We start from the raw sequence: 24,681 nt of genomic DNA, 5'->3' as shown, positions 1-24,681 counted from the left end.
CAACGTCGCCCCCTTCCTGAGTGGCATCTGATGACTGTAGTGCGCTTCTCGGAGTAGGCGCGGCTTATGGCAGTTTAAACATTTTGAGGATCTCTGATTGGCCATTCATTGTTTACCCCACAGCGATTGGAACATAAAGCGGCCAACCTACGATATGATTGGCTAACAAAGTAAATCGAAATTCAAACTGAACGTAACCATTAACAGAGAAACGTGTTTTCAGTCAGTTGACGTTTGCTCGCTATAGAGAATAGCAAGGAAAATAACTACGTTAATTAGCTAGATATTTTTTTTTAGATGGTTCGGTGACTAACTTGCGTTGATTTCTACAGATAAGTTTGGAAATGGCTCAGTTATCAGCGAGGGGAGGTTTCCTGGATTTTAGTCCCATCAAGAAAGAAGATTCACCTGCTGTTTCTTATGGCAATAAAGAAAACAATAGCTCGCATCCAGTTTTGAGTTTAATTCAGTTTTCAAGGGCTCCGTTTGTAACATTTGGAAATGTAAAGGTGGGATCTTCCAAATCATCAGTTCTTTGCATTGAGAATCCCGTTGAAGATGCAAACATAGAGGTGGCAATTGATAAGATTGCATCGACGAAAGGCTTTTCCGTGGATCAAACCCGATTTACAATTCCGGTAAGGGACATTATAGCTAGCTAACATGTGCTCAAATATAATACTATAACTAGTTAGATAACTTAACGTTAGATGGCAACGAGTGGAGCTAGTTGGCATGGCATTCACCAAGTTAACGTTTTGTTAGCTGTCAGATGTAACGTAAGTTAGCTAGCCAGCCAACAATTTCGCTGTCGTTTGTTTCCCAGCCTGAGGAGCGTGTCAATTTGACAATAACTTGGACACCGATAGAGGAAGGTGGTATCCGAGAGCTGATCACTTTCATTGCCAATGGGGTGGTCAAACACCAAGCCATTTTGCTCGGTAGAGCAGACGCACCCAAAAGAAGAAAGGTAACTTTTATATATTTATATATATATGAGATGTTGCTACGCATACTAATTCACACTAATCAACATATAACGTAATAAATCCAATTTAATTTGAACTATTTCAAAGCCTCACAAATGCTCTATACATAACTACAAACCACTTCATGTTATTTATTCCTTTGTTACAGAAGAGTCTGTGGGACTCAATCAAAAGCAAGAAGGCATTTGACCTATCAGACCCTCCAAGGGGGAAGAAAAACTCAGTGTCTTCCCTGAAGATGGCAGCCAACAAGACCTTCCATGTGTCCCGGACACCACAGTACAGACGGGAGAAGGTTCGCAGCCCTCTTGCCTCACTCAACAAAAAAGCCTGCACACCTGTCGAAGGGCAGAAGTTTAAGCAGGATGTGTTGGGTCAGTTGAGTTTTGACAATGTCCAAAAGAACTCGCCTGTCGTCATTCTAGTCCCCGCTGCAAAGCTAATCGATTCCTCTGATGCAGCAGCCAGCTACAGTTGCCCAGTAGGCACACCTGAGTGCAGAGACCTCACCAGACTACTGAACACGACTGTGTCCCCTGTCGGCACTCCAGAAAGGTTTCAAAAGCTGATGCCCCATATTCAGTCTATACAGAGCCCAGTCCATGTGATTGATGACACTGTTGCGGACATAAGCCATACAGTGTTGGCCGGAACACCAGTGTTGTCTGTGAGAGATGCACTGGCCTTGATTGAGTCAGATCTAACTCATGTGGTTAGTGCAAGCCCTCCAAATGCGTGCTCTAGCTTTGATTTCTCCCACTCCTTGGAGTCAGCAAATGGAGAGAAGAATTGTGGCCCTGTCAAATCTGTGATTGACATCAAAGCCCTGTCTGAAAGCCCCATCAAGTCAGATCCTGCACAGCCTAGACTAACCTTCTTCATCAAACCAAAACGTGTTACTGACAAGGAGGGTAAAGTAGAGGTTGGAGAAGTTGTTCCTCAATCCAAAAAGGTTACTTTCACCTCCACCACAGTCATCAAAAGCAAACCAGTTCCTGTCCAGGTACACAGTCCTGGGGTGAGGAGAATCAAAACCTCCAGGCGCCGTCTCCTGGAGAAAACACTGGAGCTGTCTGGGGACAGTGGCCATTCAGAGTCAAGCCCGGGTACTACAGTTACCCCTGGTCTCCCTGTCATAGACTCTGATGCAAATAATGATTCTCCATTAACTATCTCCCCACGGCTGCAGGCGCTGGAGTCAGTTTCCTGTAGGCCAGTTTGTTTGGATGCTATCTCTGCTCCAGTCAACCTCTCCCTCAGCTCTCCTCTGCCTATGAACCCCTCCACTGGTGGCCCCCAGCACCTTGGCCTGGATGATTCCATTCTGGGAGCCACTCAGCTCCACACAGCACCGATAGTGGAATCTCTACCTGACCGGGCAGGCGTGTTTCCTGTTTACAACCAGAGCCAGTTTGACATGAGGGTGGTGCGGAGCAAAAAGAGGAAGAGCGACGAGTTTCTGAGGGATGGAGGGGAGAAAGTGGAGGATGCTGCGGAGAAAACCATGTTCCATGTGAAAAAGAGTAGGGTGTCAACAGTGGTGAAGGGACCCAACAGACCAGCTCAGCAGAAGGGGTTCAGTGCCTCCTCTCACAGGCAGCAGACAAAAACATCAGGTGAGTTGGTTTTTGAAATGTCCTCGGTATTCTCTGTAAATTGAATTGTGCACATTGACTTCTGTGGTGCAGCAAGGCTAGGGGGGCAAACTCCAGTTGAGCACTGTTAACCAGGGTGGCAGCATTCTATTGGACTGCTGTGGAGGAGTAGGGCCAAGCCTAGAAAGCATGAGGAATGCTGACTAGGGGAAGAAGCTGCAGTTGAGCACTGTTCCCTTAAAGAGGGTGTGGCAGCTCTCCTAATTGACTGCCTTAAAAGTGTGCAGCTCTCACTATGGGGGGAGCATTCTCTAGAGCAGTGGTTCCCAAACTTTTTATAGTCCTGTACTCCTTCAAACATTCAACCTCCAGCCGTATACCCTCTAGCACCAGGGTGTTTTTTTGCCATCATTGTAAGCCTGCCACACACACACACTATACGATACGTTTATTAAACATAAGAATGAGTGAGTTGTCGTCACAACCTGGCTTGTGGGAAGTGACAAAGCTCTTTTTGGACCAGGTCACTAATAATAGTCAATCATTTTGCTCTTTGTTTAACCATCTTGCATATAAAACCTTATCTGTTCATTGAGAAGGGTGATTAACTCTCCACTCACCATATTGGTTAATGAGAAGGGTGTGCTTGAAAGGATGCACATAACTCTGCAATGTTGTATTGGAGATTCTCAGTCTTAAATAATTTTCCACACAGTCTGTTCATACAAGTTAGGGCCGAGAATCCACTCTCACATAGGTACGTGGTTGCGAAGGACATCAGTGTCTTAACAGTGCGATTTGCCAAGGCAAGAAACCCTGAGCGCAGACCAATCCAGAAATTTGGCAGTGGCTTCTGATTTTAAATGACATTTTCACAAAACTGCTTGTTGAAATTTCAATGAGTTTCAGATATCAGTAAGTGGACTGGCGGCAGGGCATGAACGGGATAACAAATCCAGTTTGTGTCATCTGTTTTGGGAAAGTACCTGTGTAATTGTACTCAACTTAATGTGATTGCATGTTAATTATTTGTCTTGGCTGCCTCTATTTGATGTTGTTATTTTGCTGAACACTCTATTATTATAATGTATTTTTAACAGTGAAATGATGCTACACAGGCGAGAAACTCACCCAAATGTGTAGCCCCGTTGGAAAATATAATAGTTTACATTTTAAATGTTAATCACATTTTTATTGTGTACCTGCGACGGAATTGCGCGTACCCCTGGTGTTTGGAATACCTGGTCTAGAGCGCACGTCCTGTCAAGTATGGCTAGGACTGATTTTATGATTTGCAGCGTTTTAGCTTTTGGCTAGTCTTGTTGACTTCATGCTTTTAGTTTTCTAAGTTTAAAGTCTGGCCCTGTAGAGCTCTGGAAGATCCAGAATTCTATTTTCCTTTTGTTAATTAAAGCCTCTGTTTGCACTGTGCTCCTGTCTGAGTCACTGCCTATGCCCCACCTCCAAGACAGTGCATGGGGTTACACACTGTCACGACATGCCTATTGCTTTGAATATTTTAAATGATGTCATCTGTGTGTGCTTGTTTTTCAGCTTCTGTGCGTACTAGTTCTGCCTCATCCATGAAGGCTCCAAAGTCTGTGTCCCCTGCCCAAGCCAAGCAGCCAGCTCCAAAACCTGGCCCGCAAGGTATAAAAACAATGTGGAAAACAAGACGGTACACTGTAGATGTGTTGTGTTGGTAAATTAGTAGGCCAATTTCTATGTGGAAGAGTTTTGCATGTCTTTGTTTTCTACTCTTGATCATAGGTGCACAGAAATCATTTGGTGGCTCATCTGTAAAAACTGCAAAGATTGTAGCTGTGGCCCAGTCCAAGCTCGCCTTCACCAAGCCTGGTCAAACAGGTAACCTAGACCTTTTGATACATGCATGCATACACTAACTAACTACATGGCCAAAAGAATCCCTTCAAATTAGTGGTTTTGGCTATTTCAGCCACACCCGTTGCTGAAAGGTGTTTTTTTTTAAATCAGCCAAACAGCCATGCATTGGCTGTAGAATGGCCTTAGGAGCTCAGTGACTTTCAACATGGCACCGTCATAGGATGCCACCTATCCAAGTTAGTCAAGGTTCTGCCCTGCTAGAGCTGCCATGGTCAACTGTACGTTCGTTTTGTTATTGTGAAGTGGAAACGTCTAGGAGCAACACCGGCTCAGCCGTGAAGTGGTAGGCCACACAAGTTTACAGAACGGGACCGCCGAAGTGGGTAGCGAGTAAAAATCACCTGTCCTCGGTTGCAACACTCACTATACTACAAACTGACTCTGGAAGCAACGTCATCACAAGAACTGTGAGCTTCATGAAATGGGTTTCTATGGCTGAGCAGCCGCACAATCCTAAAATCAAAATGTGCAATGCCAAGCGTCGGTTGGAGTGGTGTAAGGCTTGCCACCGTTGGACTCTGGCGCAGTGGCAATGAGTTTTCTGGAGTGATGAATCACGCTTCACCATCTGGCAGTGAGACAGACCAATCTTGGTTTGGCGGATGCCAGGAGAACACTACCTGCCCCAATGCAGTTTGGAGGAGGAGGAATAATGGTCTGGGGTTGTTTTTCCGTGGTTCAGGTTTCTTAGTTCCAGTGAAGGGAAATCTTAACGCTCCAGCATGCAATGGCATTCTAGATGATTCTGTGCTTCCAACTTTGTGGCAACAGTTTGGGAAAGACCCTTTACTGTTTTTAGTATGACAATGCCCCCGTTCACAAAGCGAGGTCCATACAGAAATTGTTTGTCAAGATCGGTGTGGAAGAACTTGACTGGTCTGCACAGAGCCCTGACCTCAAACCCCATCGAACACCTTTGGGATGAATTGAAACGCCAACTGTGAGCCAGGCCTAATCGCTCAACATCAGTGCCCAACCTCACTAATGCTCTTGTGGATGAATCGAAGCAAGTCCCCTCTGGCAATGTTCTTCTAGAAAAGCAGAGGCTGTTCTAGCAGCAAAGGTGGGACCAACTCCATATTAATACCCATGATTTTTGGAATAAGATGTTTGACGATCAGGTGTCCACATACTTTTGGCAGTGTGTTGTGTATGTGTATAGATAGAATCAATATCTGGCTCACTCTCTAATCTACTGTTGTGTGCTGTCACTTACGGAACATACTTGTCACTTGCAGCCATACCAAGACACCCGATGCCGTTCGCTGCGAAGAACATGTTCTATGATGAGCGCTGGATAGAGAAACAGGAGACTGGGTTTACCTGGTGGATCAACTACGTCCTCACCCCTGATGACTTCAAGGTCAACACGGAGGTCACCAAAGGTAATGTTCACCTGGCTAGAGCAAGACGGTGATGTAGAGTACTGTTAGTTCAGACACTCACCCTGACGTGTTGTCTTGGTGTGTTAGAGCTCTCGTAAGGGACCACTGTTCTTATTCACTGACTGGACCTGCTATAGACCACAAGCGCTATGACGGCTTCCTGTAGACCAGTCAGCCACACCGGCCATGACGGCTTCCTGTAGACCAGTCAGCCACACCGGCCATGACGGCTTCCTGTAGACCAGTCAGCCACACCGGCCATGACGGCTTCCTGTAGACCAGTCAGCCACATGACGGCATCCTATTTGAAAAACTGTTACCCATGGGGCATTTGTGGCATGATAGTCCACTGATGGCATGATGTTGAATTTTCATATAGTGGTTCTAATTCGTAAATAAGATAACAATTTAGTGTATTTGAAGGTAGGCCTTTATATACCTCCAATAGGCTAATTTACATTATTTGAGTCAATCAGAAGCTTCTAAAGCCAACATAATTTTCTGGAATTTTCCAAGCTGTTTAAAGGCACAGTCAACTTAGTGTGTGTAAACTTCTGACCCACTGGAATTGTGATACAGTGAATTATAAGTGAACTAATCTGTCTGTAAACAATTGTTGGGAAAATGACTTGTGTCATGCACAAAGTAGATGTCCTAACCAACTTGACAAAACTATAGTTTGTTAACAAGATATTTGTGGAGTAGTTTGTTAAACAAGCTTTAATGACTCCGACCTAAGTGTATGTAAACTTCCGACTTCAACTGGATATAGAATTCCATTGCTTCGTATCTCACCATCTCTTCTGATGTGTAGTGAATGCCGTATCCCTGGCGATGGGCGGTAATGACAAATTTGCCGTCAACAAGGCTCCCACCAAAGAGGAGATGTCGTTTAGTACTTACACTGCCAGGCGGCGGCTCAACCGGCTGCGTCGCTCCGCCTGCCAGCTCTTCACCTCCGAGCCCATGGTCAAAGCCATCCAGAGGCTGGAGTTGGAGGTGGAGGCTAGAAGGTTACTGGTACGCAAGGATCGGCATCTTTGGAAGGACATCGGTATGTATGCACAATGGCCTTAGACATATGTAACGTAGTCTGATTCATATGGATGTGTTAAAACTCGAGTTGAATTAAAAGTTATGTAATTTCTAAGTAGTAGTACGCATATTCAAAGGTTCAGGTCCAAAAGCCTTTGTAAAGTTGTTTTTTTTGTGTGTTTTTTTTTTTAGGAGAACGCCAAAAGGTTCTCAACTGGCTTCTATCGTACAATCCTCTTTGGTTACGGATTGGACTTGAGGTAGTCAGTCAGATAATGGTTTTATTTGTTTCATGTTTTCTATATGTCTATTGTCCATGTTGAAGTCTCATGAAATGCAACCTGTTTTCAGACTATTTACGGGGAGATGATCTCACTGGAGAGCAACAGTGACGTCATGGGCTTAGCCATGTTCATTCTGAAACGTCTGCTGTGGAACCCTGACATCGCTGCGGAGTTCAGACATGCCAAAGTACCCAACCTCTACAAAGATGGTAACTCATTGCTCTCCTGTCTTCCATTATGCTCAGCTTTTTTGTTGCTATTTTCAGTGATTTAAAAAAAAATATATATTTTTTTTTCTGTTGAATGGAAGATTCTATGAAGTGTATTATATTAGTTGGTCATTGATTGTTATTGTTCTCTGTGCAGGCCACGAGGGGGCGCTGTCTCGTTTCACTCTGAAGAAGCTTCTCCTCCTGGTGTGTTTCCTGGATAAAGCCAAAGAGTCCAGGATGATCGAACATGACCCCTGTCTGTTCTGTATGGATGCAGAATTCAAGGTAAGGTGACACCAACTCCCATGGCCACTAATTATGTAATCTGTCTGACAGACATTAACAGAGTTTGACTCTATTTAATTGTTTTCATTCCTTTGCAGCCCTCCCCTGTAGTACCTCCAATTGATCTCTTGATTGTTTTATATTCTCCAGACTACCAAGGACCTGCTGCTGGCTTTCTCCAGGGACTTCCTAAGTGGGGAGGGGATCCTCCCCCGTCACCTCGGTTACATGGGCCTACCGGTCTCCCACATCCAGACGCCTCTGGACGAGTTCAACTTCGCTGTCAAGAATCTGTCTGTTGACCTTAAGTGTGGAATCCGTCTAGTGTAAGACATATTATCACACCCGTCCTTTTGGTGTCATTGTTGGGGGTGGAACGAAAACCTGCACAAAGTGTTGGCTCTCCAAGTTACGGGTTGGTGACATTATTAGCGCATGTTTTTCTGTCAGGCGTGTGATGGAGCTGTTCATCCAGGACTGGAGCCTGTCCCGTAAGCTGAGGATGCCCGCAATCAGTCGTCTGCAGAAGGTCCACAATGTTGACATAGCCCTGCAGGTACTCCGAGCCAGAGGGGTTGACCTCAAGGATGAGCATGGTAAATGTATTCTTTTTTTTTCTTCTTTTTTTTCTCTTCTCTACTATTCTTTGGATTTGACAAAAAATAATGAATGATAACACTGCTAGTTAGACAGTGAGGTGTCCCATCAATGTACTACTAAGAGTGAATAGGATAATTTTGGTTAAAGTCAGTCTCGTCTAAAACAGATTTACAAGATAGGGGGGAAAAAAAATGGAACGTCACGGGATGAAGTGTACCGTAAGTTTTTCTTGGGTTAATTTTAATTCTACCCACAGCCGAAAGCACCCAAGTTATCATCAATTCAGAGCACAGCTGCATGTGACCAGACTGTGATGGTCAATTTGGTTTGACATTAGATACTCCTATGGGGCTAGTTACGGACCCTCACTAAATGACATAATGTACATGGGACATTAGCTCCAAATTTCAATGACTTTAACTTCAAACCAATTATAAATTGTAGAAATTCATGTCTAAATATTGAAGGCTAAAAGATGTGCACCGTGAAAATATTGTTTCATTGACATTGTGTAATTTATTGACGGTCCCTAACTACCCCCAGAGATGTGCTGTCCAAAGTTGAACCAACTTTGCGACGGTTGCACATCAGCCAGGTGAAGCGAATTGGCTAAATAATTTGTTTTAACATTTCCCATCTGCGGACACACACGAGACACCCGTATCAAACCACACGCTGAACAAACTTGTTTTAATTCCGTCGTGGCCGCTAGCGTTTCTTAATGAGCCAAATCAGGAAGTGCAGGGCCTCCCTAGTGCCGCAGCGGTCTAAGGCACTCCATTGCAGTGATTGAGGCATCTACAGATCCTGGGCTGTGTCGCAGTTGCCCGTGACCAGGAGACCCATGAGGCGCCGTACAATTGGCCCAGCGTCGTCCGGATTAAGGGACAGTTTGGCTGGCCGAGATGTCCTTATCCCATTGTGGTCTAGCAACTCCTGTGGCGTGCCAGGCGAATACACGCTGACATGGTCGGCAGTTGTGCAGTCTTTCCTCCGACACATTGGTGCGGCTGGCTTCCGGGTTAAGTGAGCAGTGTGTCAAGAAGCAGTGCGTCTTGGCTTGGTCGTGTTTCGAAGGACGCATGGCTCTCAACCTTCGCCTCTCCAGAGTCAGTATGTGAGTTGCAGCGATGGGACAAGACCGTAACTACCAATTTGGATATCACGAAAAAGGGGTAAAAAAATCAGGAAGTGCAGTTGCCTTTTAACTAATTGCCATTATGTCTTCCAGATGCTGTCATTGACTCCAGAGATATTGTGGATGGACACAGGGAGAAGACACTGAGCCTGCTGTGGAAGATCATTTTTGCCTTCCAGGTACGTTTCTTAACCTGACAATGACTTTGGATAAGCGTCCCCCTCCTCGGCTTCTTCCATTACAATAACACACTTTCTCCCACATTCATCTCTGTTTTCATGAATCAACTCCCCCTCCCCTTCTGTCCAGGTGGAGGTTCTTCTGGACGAGGACCAGCTGAGAGAAGAGATCAGTTTCCTCAAACACACCTGGACCACCAAACAGAGGCTGGCCTCCCTGAGGGCCGACAAAGGTGTGCTGCAGAAGACTGCCAAGCCTAGACCCCCATTCAAGCACAGTAGCTCAAAGATCACTCTACTCATGGAATGGGTCAATGCTGTCTGCCAGTTCTACCACTTGAAGGTGAGTTTGTTGCTGACCTGCTTAAAAGATGCCTGTCTTTTTTTAAGAAAATGCAGGCCTACTCAATGTTGGGGCGGCAGGTAGCCTAGTGGTTAGAATGTTGGGCCATTAATTCAAAGGTTGCTAGATCGAAACCCCGAGCTGACAGGGTAAAAATATGTTCTGCCCCTGAACAAGGCAGTTAACCCACTGTTCCTAGACCGTCATTGAAAATAAGAATTTGTTCTTAACTGACTTGCCTAATTAAATAAAAAAAAAATCAGGTAATGGTTCTGTCTTATCTAGAGTGGATGTGATTTTATAAAATGTAACTTTTTTTTACCAACTTAATACTACACATACATGCATTTTATGGTCATCCATTTTGAATTCTTCTCTCTTTCCAGGCAGAGAATTTCACGGTGTCGTTCTCAGACGGTCGTATCCTCTGCTACCTGATCCACCACTACCACCCCAGCCACCTACCGGCAGACAGCGTCAGCCACAACACCACTCAAACTGTGGAGTGCTCCCAGAGAGGACGAGTTGAACTCAACAGCTCCTCCAGCGACTCGGACATCTCCTTTGACACCTGGCCCACCACACAAAATGGTATTTCTTCCCAAATGCATCCATTTAATGAGTCAGTTAAAACGTTCTCATTGCATAATAAGAAAATGGACAGGTTAAATGATTTTTATTCTGTTATTGTTCATAGGCCTTGTGTTGCCATCGATTGAGTTCAAAGAGCTTCTGGAGAATGAGAAGAATAACTTCAGGCTGGTCAACACTGCAGTGTCTGACTTGGGAGGGGTTCCTGCCATGATGAACCCTGCTGACATGTCAAACACTATCCCAAATGAGAAGGTGGGAGGGGCTTTATGACCTTCCAAGGCTGGACTGTGTGCATTTCTTTTCTCAGGGAAAACTAGGGAACTGTTCCAACTTTGATTCATTTCAATACATTCTTGTAATTGTCAGTGCCTTTATTTTTAATTTTTAACAAGAATGCTGCATCTCTTAAGTGTTTCCAGATTCATTTGATCTGTGTTTCTCTGTTCCAGGTTGTGACATGTTACCTGTCCTTCCTGTGTGCCCGTCTCCTGGACCTGCGGAATGAGACGCGTGCTGCCAGGATCATCCAGGGAGCTTGGAGAAAGTACCGTCTGAAGAAGGATCTGAAGCTTTACCAGGTTACATCTAGTCTATTACCTCTCAAAGTCACAAACACAGTCTTACTGTTTTTCTATGATTTTCTGTTTGGTGCAGATGACATCTCTTGTACCTGGAGAAACTTCTCACATATCACCTATCCTCTCATCTGGTATAGGAAAGGACTGTAGCAGCGGGGAAGATCCAGGTGCTGGTCAGGCAGTTTCTCCAGAGACGTAGAGCTGTCTGTCAGACCGCTGCAGCCGTCCGAATCCAGGCTGCATGGAGGGGCTACTCGGCGCGGAACACCCTGACACTGAGGAGAAAGGCTCTACTCTGGGCTCTCCAGGTTGCTGCTGCTACCACCATCCAAGTACGTTTCTTATTTTTATAGAATTTCATATATGGGCTGTTGTCCCTACCTACCCACCCACCCACCATGCTCATACTTAGTAACCTGCTCACCATTGGTTATAGCTATACTACATGCATGAGGTATAGTATGTAAAGTCATCTCTGCCAGTTTGCATCACTGTGGAAAGATCTTGAACAATATTGATAACTGCTAATCGGTTTTGAGTTATCTAAGCACATTTCACTTGTCATACAGGCACAATGGAAGAAGTATATTACCTTGAAAAACTACCAGCGCTTGAGATTGCATGTTGTTAAAGTTCAAGCTCTCTGGCGTATGAAGATGGCAGTCACTACCTACAGAAGGACACAGTGGGCTGCAACAGTAATTCAGGAGCATGTTAGGGCCTCGGCTCTGGCAAGGGAAGAGCGTGAATGTTACTGCTCGCTGAGATCAGCAGCTATCAAAATCCAGAGAAACTATCGGAGACGGAAGACTCGGAGACTGCAGAGGGAGAACCATGCTGCCACAGTGATACAAACTGCATTTAAGAAATGGCACAGTGACAAAATGGCCCGACGGACCGCAGCTGCCCTGAAGATTCAGTCTTGCTACAGAATGCACAGGTGCCTAAAACAGTACATGGGCACCCAGCGGAGCGCCATCCTCATTCAGGCTTGGTGTAGAGGTCATGCACAGAGACGCAACTTTGAGACACTGAAACTGCAGCATCACTCTGCCACTGTCATCCAAAGTGCTTTTAGGGCAAGCACGGTCAGAAAACAGATGGCGACGATGAGACAATCCTCAGTCGTGATTCAGCGTTGGTTCAGGGCCTCTGTACAAAGAGATGCAGGGAGGCAACAATTCCTGAAAATGAGATGTGCTGCTGTTACCATACAGTCCGCTTATCGTGGACATACGGCTCGGAGACTAATGCAACAACAGAATCAGGCAGCCACAGTCATCCAGACAACTTTCATGAAGTTTGTGGCCAGACGAAAATTCTTGTCCTTGAAAAAATCTGCGATTGTTGTCCAGCAGCGATTTAGAGCCAAGCTAGTAGGGGAGAAATCAAGGAAAGAATATATGGCCCTCCAATATTCTGCATTGAGAATACAAGCTATCTGGAGAGGTAGGGCAGAGAGGAAGAGGCTTGAAAAACTGCAAAAATGCGCCACACTCATTCAGTCTTCCTACCGTAGACATGTATTGCAGTCACAGTTCAGGTCAAGAAAGGAGGCTGCTTGGACCATCCAAAGCCAGTACAGAGCTTATAGGGCAGGGAAAACAATTAGAACTGACTATCTCCTGGTCAAGAAAGCTGCTGTTACTGTACAAGCCAGGTTCCGTGGCATGAGAGTTAGGCAAGAGCTGAGGCAAAAACACCAGGCTGCTACTTTCCTTCAGTCAGTAGTGAGAGTCATTCTCTGTAGAAGACGATATGTGTTACTGCAACGTGCCGCTGTAGTCCTCCAGTGTCGGTACCGGGCTCTTGTAGCAAGCAGAACACAGCGAGCGCAGTACAGCCAGCTGAAATTGGCTACAGTAAAGCTACAGTCTGCTTACCGGGGATCCAGAGTCCGAAGAGACCTAAGGACGAAACACCAAGCTGCTACGGTCATCCAAGCTCAGTTAAGGATGCACAAAGTGCGTCAGGCCTATCTTGCCACAAAGGTGGCGGCCATCATTGTACAGCAGCATTACCGGGCCAATCGGCTCCGAGATCTACAGATGCAGTGGTACACCTTAGTGAAGTCCGCTGCAGTTGTGATTCAGGCAGTGTATCGCGGTCACAGAGCAAGAATGGAGGTTGCTAGGATGCACCACTCAGCCATGATCATTCAGAGGCGGTTCCTCACTTTCAGGGACAGGAAACGCTTCCTTGCGGTCAAAACTGCTGTTCTACTATGTCAACAGAGATGCAGGGATGTGGCCATGGTAAGAAAAGACCAGAGGGCCTATCTGTTGAAGCTTAGGTCAGTCACTGCTCTGCAAGCAGCTTTCAGAGGGATGAAGGTACGGAAGCAGTTGCAGACTGAATGCAGAGCGGCCATACTCATTCAATCTCACGTCCGGAAACACCTGCAGAGGGCGCACTATAAAAGGCTTCAGTGGGCTGTGAACACAGTGCAGGCTCGTTACAGAGCCAACAAGAAGATGATGGAAGACAGGAAAGCACTGTGCATAAAGAGGAGGGCTGTTGTCGTGTTACAGGCTGCCTTCCGGGGCATGCTATCCAGACAGCGCATGAGAGAGATGCACAAGGCCGCCAGTGTTCTCCAGAGAAGTTACAGGGCGCACTTCGAACGCCGACAGTACCTCTCCTTGAGATCCTCTGTCCTTGCCATTCAACAAAAATATCGTGCCGCTGTTGCAGTGAAACAGCAGATGCGTCACTACCAACGAATGCGCAGTGCCGCAATCCTGCTCCAAGCAGCATACAGAGGCCAGAGAGCCAGAAAGGAGATCAGTCTTCAACATCAAGCTGCCACCACGATCCAGGCTGGCTTCAGAAAGCACAGAGAGGAAGTCAAGTTTCAGGCCATGAAGTTTGCTGCCATCATCATCCAGAGATACTTCAGATCTCACATTCAAAGGAAACAAGACCGAGACCAGTTTTTGACACTGAAGAATTCGGCCATAGTCCTTCAGGCAGCTTTCAGAGGGCGTTGCGTGCGCCGTGACGTTGCTAAGCTGAAGAGAGCTGCTTCTGTGATTCAGGCCAACTTCAGGATGCACAAGGAGCAGGTCAAGTTCCAGGCCATGAGATTGTCTGCTGTCATCATTCAGAGGCACTACAGATCTCACATTCAAATGAAACGAGACCGAGACAGATTCATAAAGATCAGAGAGTCTGCCTTTGTCCTTCAGGCAGCTTTCAGAGCATATCACATTCGACAAGATGCTGCTAAGATGCACAGAGCTGCTTCTGTGATTCAGGCCAACTTCAGGATGCACAAGGAGCAGGTCAAGTTCCAGGCCATGAGATTGTCTGCTGTCATCATTCAGAGGCACTACAGATCTCACATTCAAATGAAACGAGACCGAGACAGATTCATAAAGATCAGAGAGTCTGCCATAGTCCTTCAGGAAGCTTTCAGAGAAATGACGGCACGGAAGCAGTTGCAGACTGAATGCAGAGCTTCCATACTCATTCAATCTCACGTCCGGAAACACCTGCAGAGGGCGCATTATAAGAGGCTTCAGTGGGCTGTGAACACAGTGCAGGCTCGTTACAGAGCCAACAAGAAGATGATGGAAGACAGGAAAGCACTGTGCATAAAGAGGAGGGCTGTTGTCGTGTTACAGGCTGCCTTCCGGGGCATGCTATCCAGACAGCGCATGAGAGAGATGCACAAGGCCGCCAGTGTTCTCCAGAGAAGTTACAGGGCGCACTTCGAACGCCGACAGTACCTCTCCTTGAGATCCTCTGTCCTTGCCATTCAACAAAAATATCGTGCCGCTGTTGCAGTGAAACAGCAGATGCGTCACTACCAACGAATGCGCAGTGCCGCAATCCTGCTCCAAGCAGCATACAGAGGCCAGAGAGCCAGAAAGGAGATCAGTCTTCAACATCAAGCTGCCACCACGATCCAGGCTGGCTTCAGAAAGCACAGAGAGGAAGTCAAGTTTCAGGCCATGAAGTTTGCTGCCATCATCATCCAGAGATACTTCAGATCTCACATTCAAAGGAAACAAGACCGAGACCAGTTTTTGACACTGAAGAATTCGGCCATAGTCCTTCAGGCAGCTTTCAGAGGGCGTTGCGTGCGCCATGACGTTGCTAAGATGAAGAGAGCTGCTTCTGTGATTCAGGCCAACTTCAGAATGCACAAGGAGCAGGTCAAGTTCCAGGCCATGAGGTTTGCTGCCATCATCATCCAGAGGTACTTCAGATGTTACATTCAAATGAAACAAGACCGAGACCGGTTAAAGAAGTGCAGAGAGTCTGCCATAGTCCTTCAGGCAGCTTACAGAGGATATCGCGTTCGACAAGACGTTGCTAAGATGTGCAGAGCTGCTACTGTGATCCAGGCCAACTTCAGGATGCACAAGGAGCAGTCTGCTTACAGGAGGCAGCATTGGGCAGCCAGTGTTCTTCAGCAAAGATTCAGAGCTCAGAGACTGAGGAACTCTCAGTTGGAGAACTACCATCAGATGAGAAATGCTGTGATAAACCTTCAGGCCTTGTATAGGGGAAAACGGGCAATGGAGCTGGCTAAACGGATGATGGCAGCCAGGAAGATTCAGTCATTTCTGAGAATGAGCATCAGACGACAACGCTTCTTGAAGGAAAAAGCTGCTGCTCTGTTGATCCAGTCTGCCTTCAGAAGACACCAGGCCAAGACACGGTACAACGAAACACAAGCCTCTGCAGTCACGATCCAAAGATGGTACAGATCATGCAACGTCCTCAGACGACAAAGGGACGACTACTTGGCCATCAGAGAAGCTGCTGTGAAGCTTCAGTCAGCCATCCGTGGAACCCTGGCAAGAAGGCTGGCCAGACGCAAACGTGCGGCTGTCAAGATCCAGTCCGTGATACGCATGTCCATCCAACGGAGAAGTTATCTGACCCTGCGATCCAGCACGGTAAAGCTGCAGTCTCACTGCAGGGCTTGGGTGGCGAGGAGGAGATTCCTGAAGCGTCGGACAGCGGCCGCTACTCTCCAAAAGCACTACAGAGGCCGGCAGGCCCAGAGAGAACAGCGATCCCTGTACCTAAAGACCCTGACCAGTGTCAAAATGCTGCAGACCAGAGTGCGTGGACACATCCAACTCAAGAGGTACCAGAATCTCAAGAGAAGTGCAGTCACAATTCAGGTCTGTACCAAAGTAATATTTCCTCTGTGGTCTGATGTAAACATTCTTTGAATTTATTGCCAATACCTTAACAAAATGCCAAAATTAGACTAAATGCAGTTGAAAAAAATGACTGTTCCTTTTTCCATTCAGGCATTTTACCGTGGAATGGTGGAGAGGCGCCGGTTTCAGAATCAAAGGGCATCTGCTGCTATAATACAGGAACGTTTCAGGGCCTATCTCCTCTGCCGAAGAGAGAGGGCAAAATACCTGGAAATGAAGCAGTCTGCTGTTCTTATTCAAGTTAGTAATCAATCGACTACTACTGCTAATAATATTCCGTACTGAGATTAATCAATGTTATTTTATTGATCATGGTTATCTTGTTTGGATTGCAGGCAGTGTTCCGTGGTGATCTTGCCAGACAGAGTGCCAAGAAACGTCAGGCGGCTGTCGCCACAGTCCACCGATGTATGCAGACCAGGCATCTACGCAACAGGTATTAATACAACTTATCTGTTTTAGTTGCTTGAGAAAAATGGTTTGTCCTCTTAAGTTTCATAGATTGCTTTGATGACTAGGGTCCTGTCGACTTGTTTTGGATGTGCCTTACTTAATAACCTCAAAAGTGGGCCTCGGTCAAATGAAGTGCTTGGTTTTGTTTTCCTCCAGGTTCCTAGTGCTCCAGTGTAGTGTAAGGGTCATTCAGGGCAGATGGAGGGAGACCTTGAAAGCCAGGGAAGAGCGTCGCAACTTCCTGGTCATGAAAGCTGCCGCTGTTACAATCGAAGCGTCGTGGAGAGGCCATGCGACCAGGAATCGCCTGCATAAGGTAAGACTATTACACCCCTGGATCCAACCAGGTTCATCTTTCTTTTGATGGCCTACTCTGATGATTGAGTCAGCCAGCCTGAACCTCTATCTCCCCTCCCCCTCCAGGAGCAGCGGGCTGCGGTGCTGGTCCAGTCGTCCTTCCGTGGAAGGGTCCAGAAACGGGCGTTCCAGAGACAAAGGGAGGCTGCCCTGGTCCTACAGAGGAGAGTCCGAGCTATGCAGCAGGCTAAAGCAGAGAGGGTCAAATACACACGTTTGAAACAGGCTACCATCACTGTCCAGGCTCACTGCAGAGGCTGGATTGCCAGGAGACAGGTAATAGAACTTACTTTGTAACCTGATCTAGGAATAGTTAAGCCTACGATAAATCGTTAGTGTTACTTTTAGGATGGGTGAAATCAACTGACCCTGAATCAGTGCTAAATGCTGAGATTATTACAGGAAAGCCAACTGTCACTTCTCTTCTATAGTGGTCTCAGAACACGAGATCGAAACACCATTGTTTGTTTTGTCCTCTGTCTTGTAGTTGAGAGAAGCGGCCTCTGCGGAGAGGAGGGTGCGTTTCTGCACGGCTGTGTACCACCACCTCTGTGCTGTGCGGATCCAGAGAGCTCTGAGGTCACACTTGGCTCTGCAGTCTGCCAAGAGACAGATCACCTCTGTCATTTTTATACAGGTACAACGTCATCCCTTTTTAACTACCCCCCCCCCCACACTGTATGTTATCACCAATATGAGTTGAGAGTAAAGATCAGTTTTCCTGCTGGAGGGTGATCATTATGAATCAGCAGTTCTGTTTAAGGACAGTAAACATGTCTCTCTGCCATTTTGTTCCTGCCAGAGGTGGCTGAGAGCACGGCTCCAGAGGCGGCGATACCTGGAGGACAGGAGGAGGGTGGTCGTGGCCCAGAGGGCAGCCAGGAGTTGGTTAGCTCGCCGCCGTCGCGCCGCCTCCACCATCCAGCACGCCGCCAGGACCTTCCTCCTCCGTAGGCGGGAACAGAGGGTTCAGCAGGGCATCATCAAGGCACAGGTACTGTACTGAGCCAGAGTCTCTGTTCAATATATTCAATAGGGAATTAAGTTACAAGTCAGTACAGCATCCTTGCTTTGTTGTCATTAGGGGAAAAATTAATGCTTTTCTTTCATTCTCTCCCTGCTTCTCTCCCTCTACTCTCTCTTCACCACCCCTGGGTCTTACCCCTCTCTCTGTTAAGGCGTTGTGGCGAGGCCACCAGTCCAGAAAGCTCCATGACAATTGTAAAGTGGTGTCCATGAGGCATCGTCTGCGGAAGGTGTCTGAGGAGGTACGCGAGGAGGACCGGCTGTGCAACAAGACGTCCTGGGCCATCGAATACCTCCTCAAATACAAGCACTTCTCCTATATCTTGGAGGCTCTGAAGAATCTGGGTGAGACCGCGCTCATCCCACTATACTGAAGCAATAATAGTCCTGAAATAACCATTACATGGAAATGTGTAACATATCTTTACTGATATTTTTATTTATTTTATTTTCACCTTTATTTAACCAGGTAGGCAAGTTGAGAACAAGTTCTCATTTACAATGGCGACCTGGCTAAGATAAAGCAAAGCAGTTCAACACATACAACGACACATTGAGTAAAACAAACATACAGTCAATAATACAGTATAAACAAGTCTATATATGATGTGTGCAAATGAGGTGAGAAAAGGGAGGTAAAGGCAAAAAAAGGCCATGGTGGCAAAGTAAATACAATATATCAAGTAAAACACTGGAATGGTAGATTTGCAGTGGAAGAACGTAGAAAGTAGAAATAAAAATAATGGGGTGGAAAGGAGCAAAATACATTTAATTAAATACAGTAGGGAAAGAGGTAGTTGTTTGGGCTAAATTATAGGTGAGCTATGTACAGGTGCAGTAATCTGTGAGCTGCTCTGACAGTTGGTGCTTGAAGCTAGTGAGGGAGATAAGTGTTTCCAGTTTCAGAGATTTTTGTAGTTCGTTCCAGTCATTGGCAGCAGAGAACTGGAAGGAGAGGCGGCCAAAGAAATAATTGGTTTTGGGGGTGACTAGAGGGATATACCTGCTGGAGCGCGTGCTACAGGTGGGAGATGCTATGGTGACCAGCGAGATAAGGGGGGACTTTACCTAGCAGGGTCTTGTAGATGACATGGAGCCAGTGGGTTTGGCGACGAGTATGAAGCGAGGGCCAGCCAACGAGAGCGTACAGGTGTAATGGTGGGTAGTATATGGGGCTTTGGTGACAAAATGGATTGCACTGTGATAGACTGCATCCAATTTGTTGAGCAGGGTATTGGAGGCCATTTTGTAAATGACATTGCCAAAGTCGAGGATTGGTAGGATGGTCAGTTTTACGAGGGTATGTTTGGCAGCATGAGTGAAGGATGCTTTGTTGCGAAATAGGAAGCCAATTCTAGATTTAACTTTGGTTTGGAGATGTTTGATATGGGTCTGGAAGGAGAGTTTACAGTCTAACCAGACACCTAAGTATTTGTAGTTGTCCATGTATTTTAAGTCAGAGCTGTCCAGAGTAGTGATGTTGGACAGGCGGGCAGGTGCAGGTAGCGATCGCTTGAAGAGCATGAATTTAGTTGTACTTGTATTTTAAGAGCAATTGGAGGCCACGGAAGGAGAGTTGTATGGCATTGAAGCTTGCCTGGAGGGTTGTTAACAGTGTCCAAAGAAGGGCCAGAAGTATACAGAATGGTGTCGTCTGCGTAGAGGTGGATCAGAGACTCACCAGCAGCAAGAGCGACCTCATTGATGTATACAGAGAAGATAGTCGGTCCAAGAATTGAACCCTGTGGCACCTCTATAGACTGCCAGAGGTCCGGACAGCAGACCCTCCGATTTGACACACTGAACTCTATCAGAGAAGTAGTTGGTGAACCAGGCGAGGCAATCATTTGAGAAACCAAGGCTGTCGAGTCTGCCGATGAGGATGTGGTGATTGACAGAGTCGAAAGCCTTGGCCAGATCAATGAATACGGCTGCACAGTAATGTTTCTTATCGATGGCGGTTAAGATATCATTTAGGACCTTGAGCGTGGCTGAGGTGCACCCATGACCAGCTCTGAAACCAGATTGCATAGCAGAGAAGGTATGGTGAGATTCGAAATGGTCGGTAATCTGTTTGTTGACTTGGCTTTCGAAGACCTTAGAAAGGCATGGTAGGATAGATATAGGTCTGTAGCAGTTTGGGTCAAGAGTGTCCCCCCCCTTTGAAGAGGGGGATGACCGCAGCTGCTTTCCAATCTTTGGGAATCTCAGACGACACGAGAGGTTGAACAGGCTAGTAATAGGGGTGGCAACAATTTCGGCAGATAATTTTAGAAAGGGTCCAGATTGTCTAGCCCGGCTGATTTGTAGGGGTCCAGATTTGGCTCTTTCAGAACATCAGCTGAACGGATTTGGGAGAAGGAGAAATGGGGAAGACTTGGGCGAGTTGCTGTGGGGGGTGCAGTGCTGTTGACCGGGGTAGGAGTAGCCAGGTGGAAAGCATGGCCAGCTGTAGAAAAAATGCTTATTGAAATTCTCAATTATGGTGGATTTGTCAGTGGTGACAGTGTTTCCTATCTTCAGTGCAGTGGGCAGCTGGGAGGAGGTGTTCTTATTCTCCATGGACTTTACAGTGCCCCAGAACTTTTTTGAGTTAGTGTTGCAGGAAGCAAATTTCTGCTTGAAAAAGCTAGCCTTGGCTTTTCTAACTGCCTGTGTATAATGGTTTCTAGCTTCCCTGAACAGCCTCATATCACGGGGGCTGTTCGATGCTAATGCAGAACGCCATAGGATGTTTTTGTGTTGGTTAAGGGCAGTCAGGTCTGGGGAGAACCAGGGGCTATATCTGTTCCTGGTTCTAAATTTCTTGAATGGGGCATGTTTATTTAAGATGGTTAGGAAGGCATTTAAAAAAATATCCAGGCATCCTCTACTGACGGGATGAGATCAATATCCTTCCAGTATACCCCGGCCAGGTCGATTAGAAATGCCTGCTCGCTGAAGTGTTTCAGGGAGCGTTTGACAGTGATGAGTGGAGGTCGTTTGACTGCTGACCCATTACGGATGCAGGCAATGAGGCAGTGATCCCTGAGATCCTGGTTGAAGACAGCAGAGGTGTATTAGAGGGGAAGTTGGTTAGGATGATATCTATGAGGGTGCCCGTGTTTAAGGCTTTGGGGAGGTACCTGGTAGGTTCATTGATAATATGTGTGAGATTGAGGGCATCAAGTTTAGATTGTAGGATGGCTGGGGTGTTAAGCATGTTCCAGTTTAGGTCGCCTAGCAGCACGAGCTCTGAAGATAGATGGGGGCAATCAGTTCACATATGGGGGCAGAGGGTGGTCTATAGCAGGCGGCAACGGTGAGACTTGTTTTTAGAGAGGTGGATTTTTAAAAGTAGAAGTTCAAATTGTTTGTGTACAGACCTGGGTAGTAGGACAGAACTCTGCAGGCTATCTTTGCAGTAGATTGCAACACCGCCCCCTTTGGCAGTTCTATCTTGTCTGAAAATGTTGTAGTTTGGGATTAAAATTTCAGAATTTTTGGTGGTCTTCCTAAGCCAGGATTCAGACACAGCTAGAACATCCGGGTTGGCAGAGTGTGCTAAAGCAGTGAATAGAACAAACTTAGGGAGGAGGCTTCTAATGTTAACATGCATGAAACCAAGGCTATTTACGGTTACAGAAGTCGTCAAAAGAGAGCCGGGTTGAGCTAGTTGACAGCATGTCAGAGCTTAACGGCTGTTGGTAGAGTAGTACACTGGATGGTACTATTGGGGTATTGACATTAACCATGTTAGGGAGACTGGTTGGCTAACAGGAAGTGTGTGTCTGGGGGGGGCATTGACTGGTTGGCTAACATGAAGTGTGTATATGCAGAGGAAGTTTGCTAACAGGAAGTTTGTGTATGCAGAGACCGCCACTAGGCTGTCCCCAGAGTGCTGTGAGCGTCTGGTGACGAGCGGCGCCACGCTGGTCATCTTCACGCTGATCCGCAGCTGCAACCGGAGTGTCCCCTCTATGGAAGTCATTACCTACGCCATCCAGGTGCTCCTCAACCTCTCCAAGGTGGGTCTTCCCTAACACTCCTTGTTGTGCACAGGCCTATATGGATACCTTTGAGTAGATTCTGCCCAGATAAAACTAACTTTCCGTATAATTTTTACTTTGTGAAACAAAATGTTTGTTTAATTGTGAATGTTCTCGGCCTTCGCTCCAGCCCTCCTTGCTCAATAGATTAACGCTGCATGTTTCTTTCGCTCTTCAACAGTATGACAAGACAATCGAGGCGGTTTATGCGGTGGAGAACTCTGTGGACACACTGCTGGACCTGCTCCAGATATACAGGGAGAAGGCCGGAGACAAGGTGGCCGACAAAGGAGGCAGCATCTTCACCAAGGCCTGCTTCCTCCTGATCATCCTGCTGCAGGACCAGTACAGGGCTCTGGTATGGCACTGCTGCTGGTGCTTCTATTGCTGCTGGTGCTTCTATTGCTGCTGGTGCTTCTATTGCTGCTGGTGCTTCTATTGCTGCTGGTGCTTCTATTGCTGCTGGTGCTTCTATTGCTTTTATTACTACTTTTATTATTATCGCTGCTGCTACTTGCTGCTGCTAGTGTTGTAAAAATACTTTAAAGTACTACTTAAGTTGTTTTTTTGAGGGGTTATCTGCACTTTACTATTTAATATTTTTTGACAACTTTTACTTATCTACATTCCTAAAGAAAATAATGCACTTTTTACTCCATTCATTTTCCCTGTCACCCAAAAGTACTCGTTACATTTTGAATGCTTAACAGGACAGGGAAATGGTCTAATTCACACACTTATCAAGAGAACATCCCTGGTCAACCCTACTGCCTCTGATCTGGTGGACTCACTAAACAGAGAACATCCCTGGTCATCCCTACTGCCTCTGATCTGGTGGACTCACTAAACAGAGAACATCCCTGGTCATCCCTACTGCCTCTGATCTGGTGGACTCACTAAACAGAGAACATCCCTGGTCATCCCTACTGCCTCTGATCTGGTGGACTCACTAAACACACATGCTCCATTTGTAAATTGTTGGAGTGTGCCCTTGACTATCCGTAAAAAAAAATTTAAAAAACAATGTGCCGTTTGGATTGCCTAATAGAAATAATTAGAAATGGTTTATACTTTTGATACTCAAGTATCTTTTTGCAATTACATTTACTTTTTATAGTTTTTACTCAAGAAGTATTTTATTGGGCGACTTTCACTTGAGTGATTTTCTATTAAGGTATATTTGTACTTTCACTCCATGTCAAATGGGTTATTTTTCCACTGCTACTACAACCTGCGGCGGATGCTACTGCTTCTGTCTGACTGGTTTATGTTGTTCACAACTCAACATGTCTGACTGGTTTATGTTGTTCACAACTCAACATGTCTGACTGGTTTATGTTGTTCACAACTCAACATGTCTGACTGGTTGGTTTCTGTGGTCTTCAGGAAGTGAGGAAGCTTTCCAAGGCAGTTGACCGGCTCCGCAGCATCTACCGCCTCACTGCACGCAAACACAAGATGGATGCCGAGAGGACCGTGGTCAAGCAGAAGATGGGCGCATCCATAAATGGAAGCTTCATCGTCCCGGCAACCCCCCGCAAATCCAAGCCAGTGCCTAAGTGAGTACGCTGGTCCCAGTACCATGGAACAAATGGGATAGTCCCAAAAGTGCAAACTGCCCACCCTGCATGTCTGTCATGCTAAACTTAGACTTAGAAAAGTTGCCCGAAACAATCTTTGGCAATAATGCTGATTCTACGTGAACCAAGTATGAATATGATGTACTCATACTATTTCTTCAGTAAACCTTCACAGATTTGAATTAGTTATTTTCTTCTCAGATTCTCCCCTGACTGGGTTCTCAGAAAGGACAAACTGCAAGACATCGTTGACCCTCTCCGAGCTGTACAGATGGTGGCTGACGTCTTCTCTATTGTGCTTTAAATATACTTAATGAAATATTTTCTTTTGCTTTTTCCATAGACATTTTTGTATAATTGTTTATTAAATGATACGCATATGATTGTATTTTTTTATGTTTTTTTAATGTACTCTACGTTGATGACTTTTTTTTAGCTTGTTAATGTTTTGATTCTATCTAGAAAAAGCTCCATGAGTTGTCTTTGATAACTTCATTTGATTCAACAAGAAGACATGATGCAAGGTGTATACACTGATGGTTGGTGGCCACACGGTGGAAGCATTTAACCTGCAGGTTAATGGATTGAATAAGGGTGAATTAAAAAACATGTAGACCTATTACAATTATCCCATGTTAATGATCTAAAAACATCTGTGGGAGAAAGACACTAGAAGTCTTCTGACAACGGGTGATTAACGTGGCGTTTTAACTGTCTAGATAGGTGTGTGAAGTATCTGGTAATTGAAAGATGTGATTTAGATCTAATTTGCACATGCCAAACAGAAAATATACCGGGACGATTCTTGAATCCATTCTGTAAATATTTACTTTGACTGCCTACTGCTGTAAATAAAACATCTGATTTCACCTGAAAGTGCCTTGTGCTGTGACTGCTTCCTGCCGTTAGATGCTATTTCCCCCTACCGTTGT

The 24,681-nt window shown here is 46.0% G+C and overlaps 1 protein-coding gene across 3 annotated transcripts; it reads left to right on the top strand.

Moving 5' to 3' along the window:
• The first annotated feature begins 181 nt into the window (after positions 1 to 181).
• Positions 182 to 24,625, top strand: aspm (assembly factor for spindle microtubules). Of its 3 annotated transcripts, none has more exons than XM_036978746.1 (31): positions 182 to 638; positions 827 to 970; positions 1,138 to 2,605; positions 4,139 to 4,234; positions 4,355 to 4,450; positions 5,728 to 5,874; positions 6,689 to 6,928; positions 7,102 to 7,169; positions 7,261 to 7,402; positions 7,560 to 7,690; positions 7,841 to 8,016; positions 8,141 to 8,286; positions 9,522 to 9,607; positions 9,738 to 9,950; positions 10,337 to 10,541; positions 10,648 to 10,796; positions 10,994 to 11,122; positions 11,260 to 11,454; positions 11,692 to 14,160; positions 14,380 to 16,263; positions 16,396 to 16,545; positions 16,641 to 16,741; positions 16,915 to 17,074; positions 17,182 to 17,391; positions 17,603 to 17,752; positions 17,918 to 18,109; positions 18,294 to 18,486; positions 21,994 to 22,148; positions 22,351 to 22,527; positions 23,556 to 23,728; positions 23,951 to 24,625. In XM_036978746.1, the coding sequence occupies exons 1-31, from the start codon at positions 345 to 347 to the stop codon at positions 24,051 to 24,053; spliced, it is 10,242 nt and encodes a 3,413-aa protein (XP_036834641.1). In that variant the 5' UTR covers positions 182 to 344; the 3' UTR covers positions 24,054 to 24,625. The 3 variants fall into 3 exon arrangements, with proteins under 3 accessions (XP_036834641.1, XP_036834643.1, XP_036834640.1); XM_036978748.1 differs by having other exon boundaries at positions 11,692 to 14,390; positions 15,267 to 16,263; XM_036978745.1 differs by having other exon boundaries at positions 11,692 to 16,263.
• The last annotated feature ends 56 nt before the right edge of the window (positions 24,626 to 24,681 follow it).

The sequence above is a fragment of the Oncorhynchus mykiss genome, chromosome 5 (genome assembly GCF_013265735.2).
Source record: "Oncorhynchus mykiss isolate Arlee chromosome 5, USDA_OmykA_1.1, whole genome shotgun sequence".
Classification (NCBI taxonomy): Eukaryota; Metazoa; Chordata; class Actinopteri; order Salmoniformes; family Salmonidae; genus Oncorhynchus; species Oncorhynchus mykiss.
Note: the sequence above shows the minus strand (reverse complement) of the source record. Positions and strands in the feature narration are given on the sequence as shown.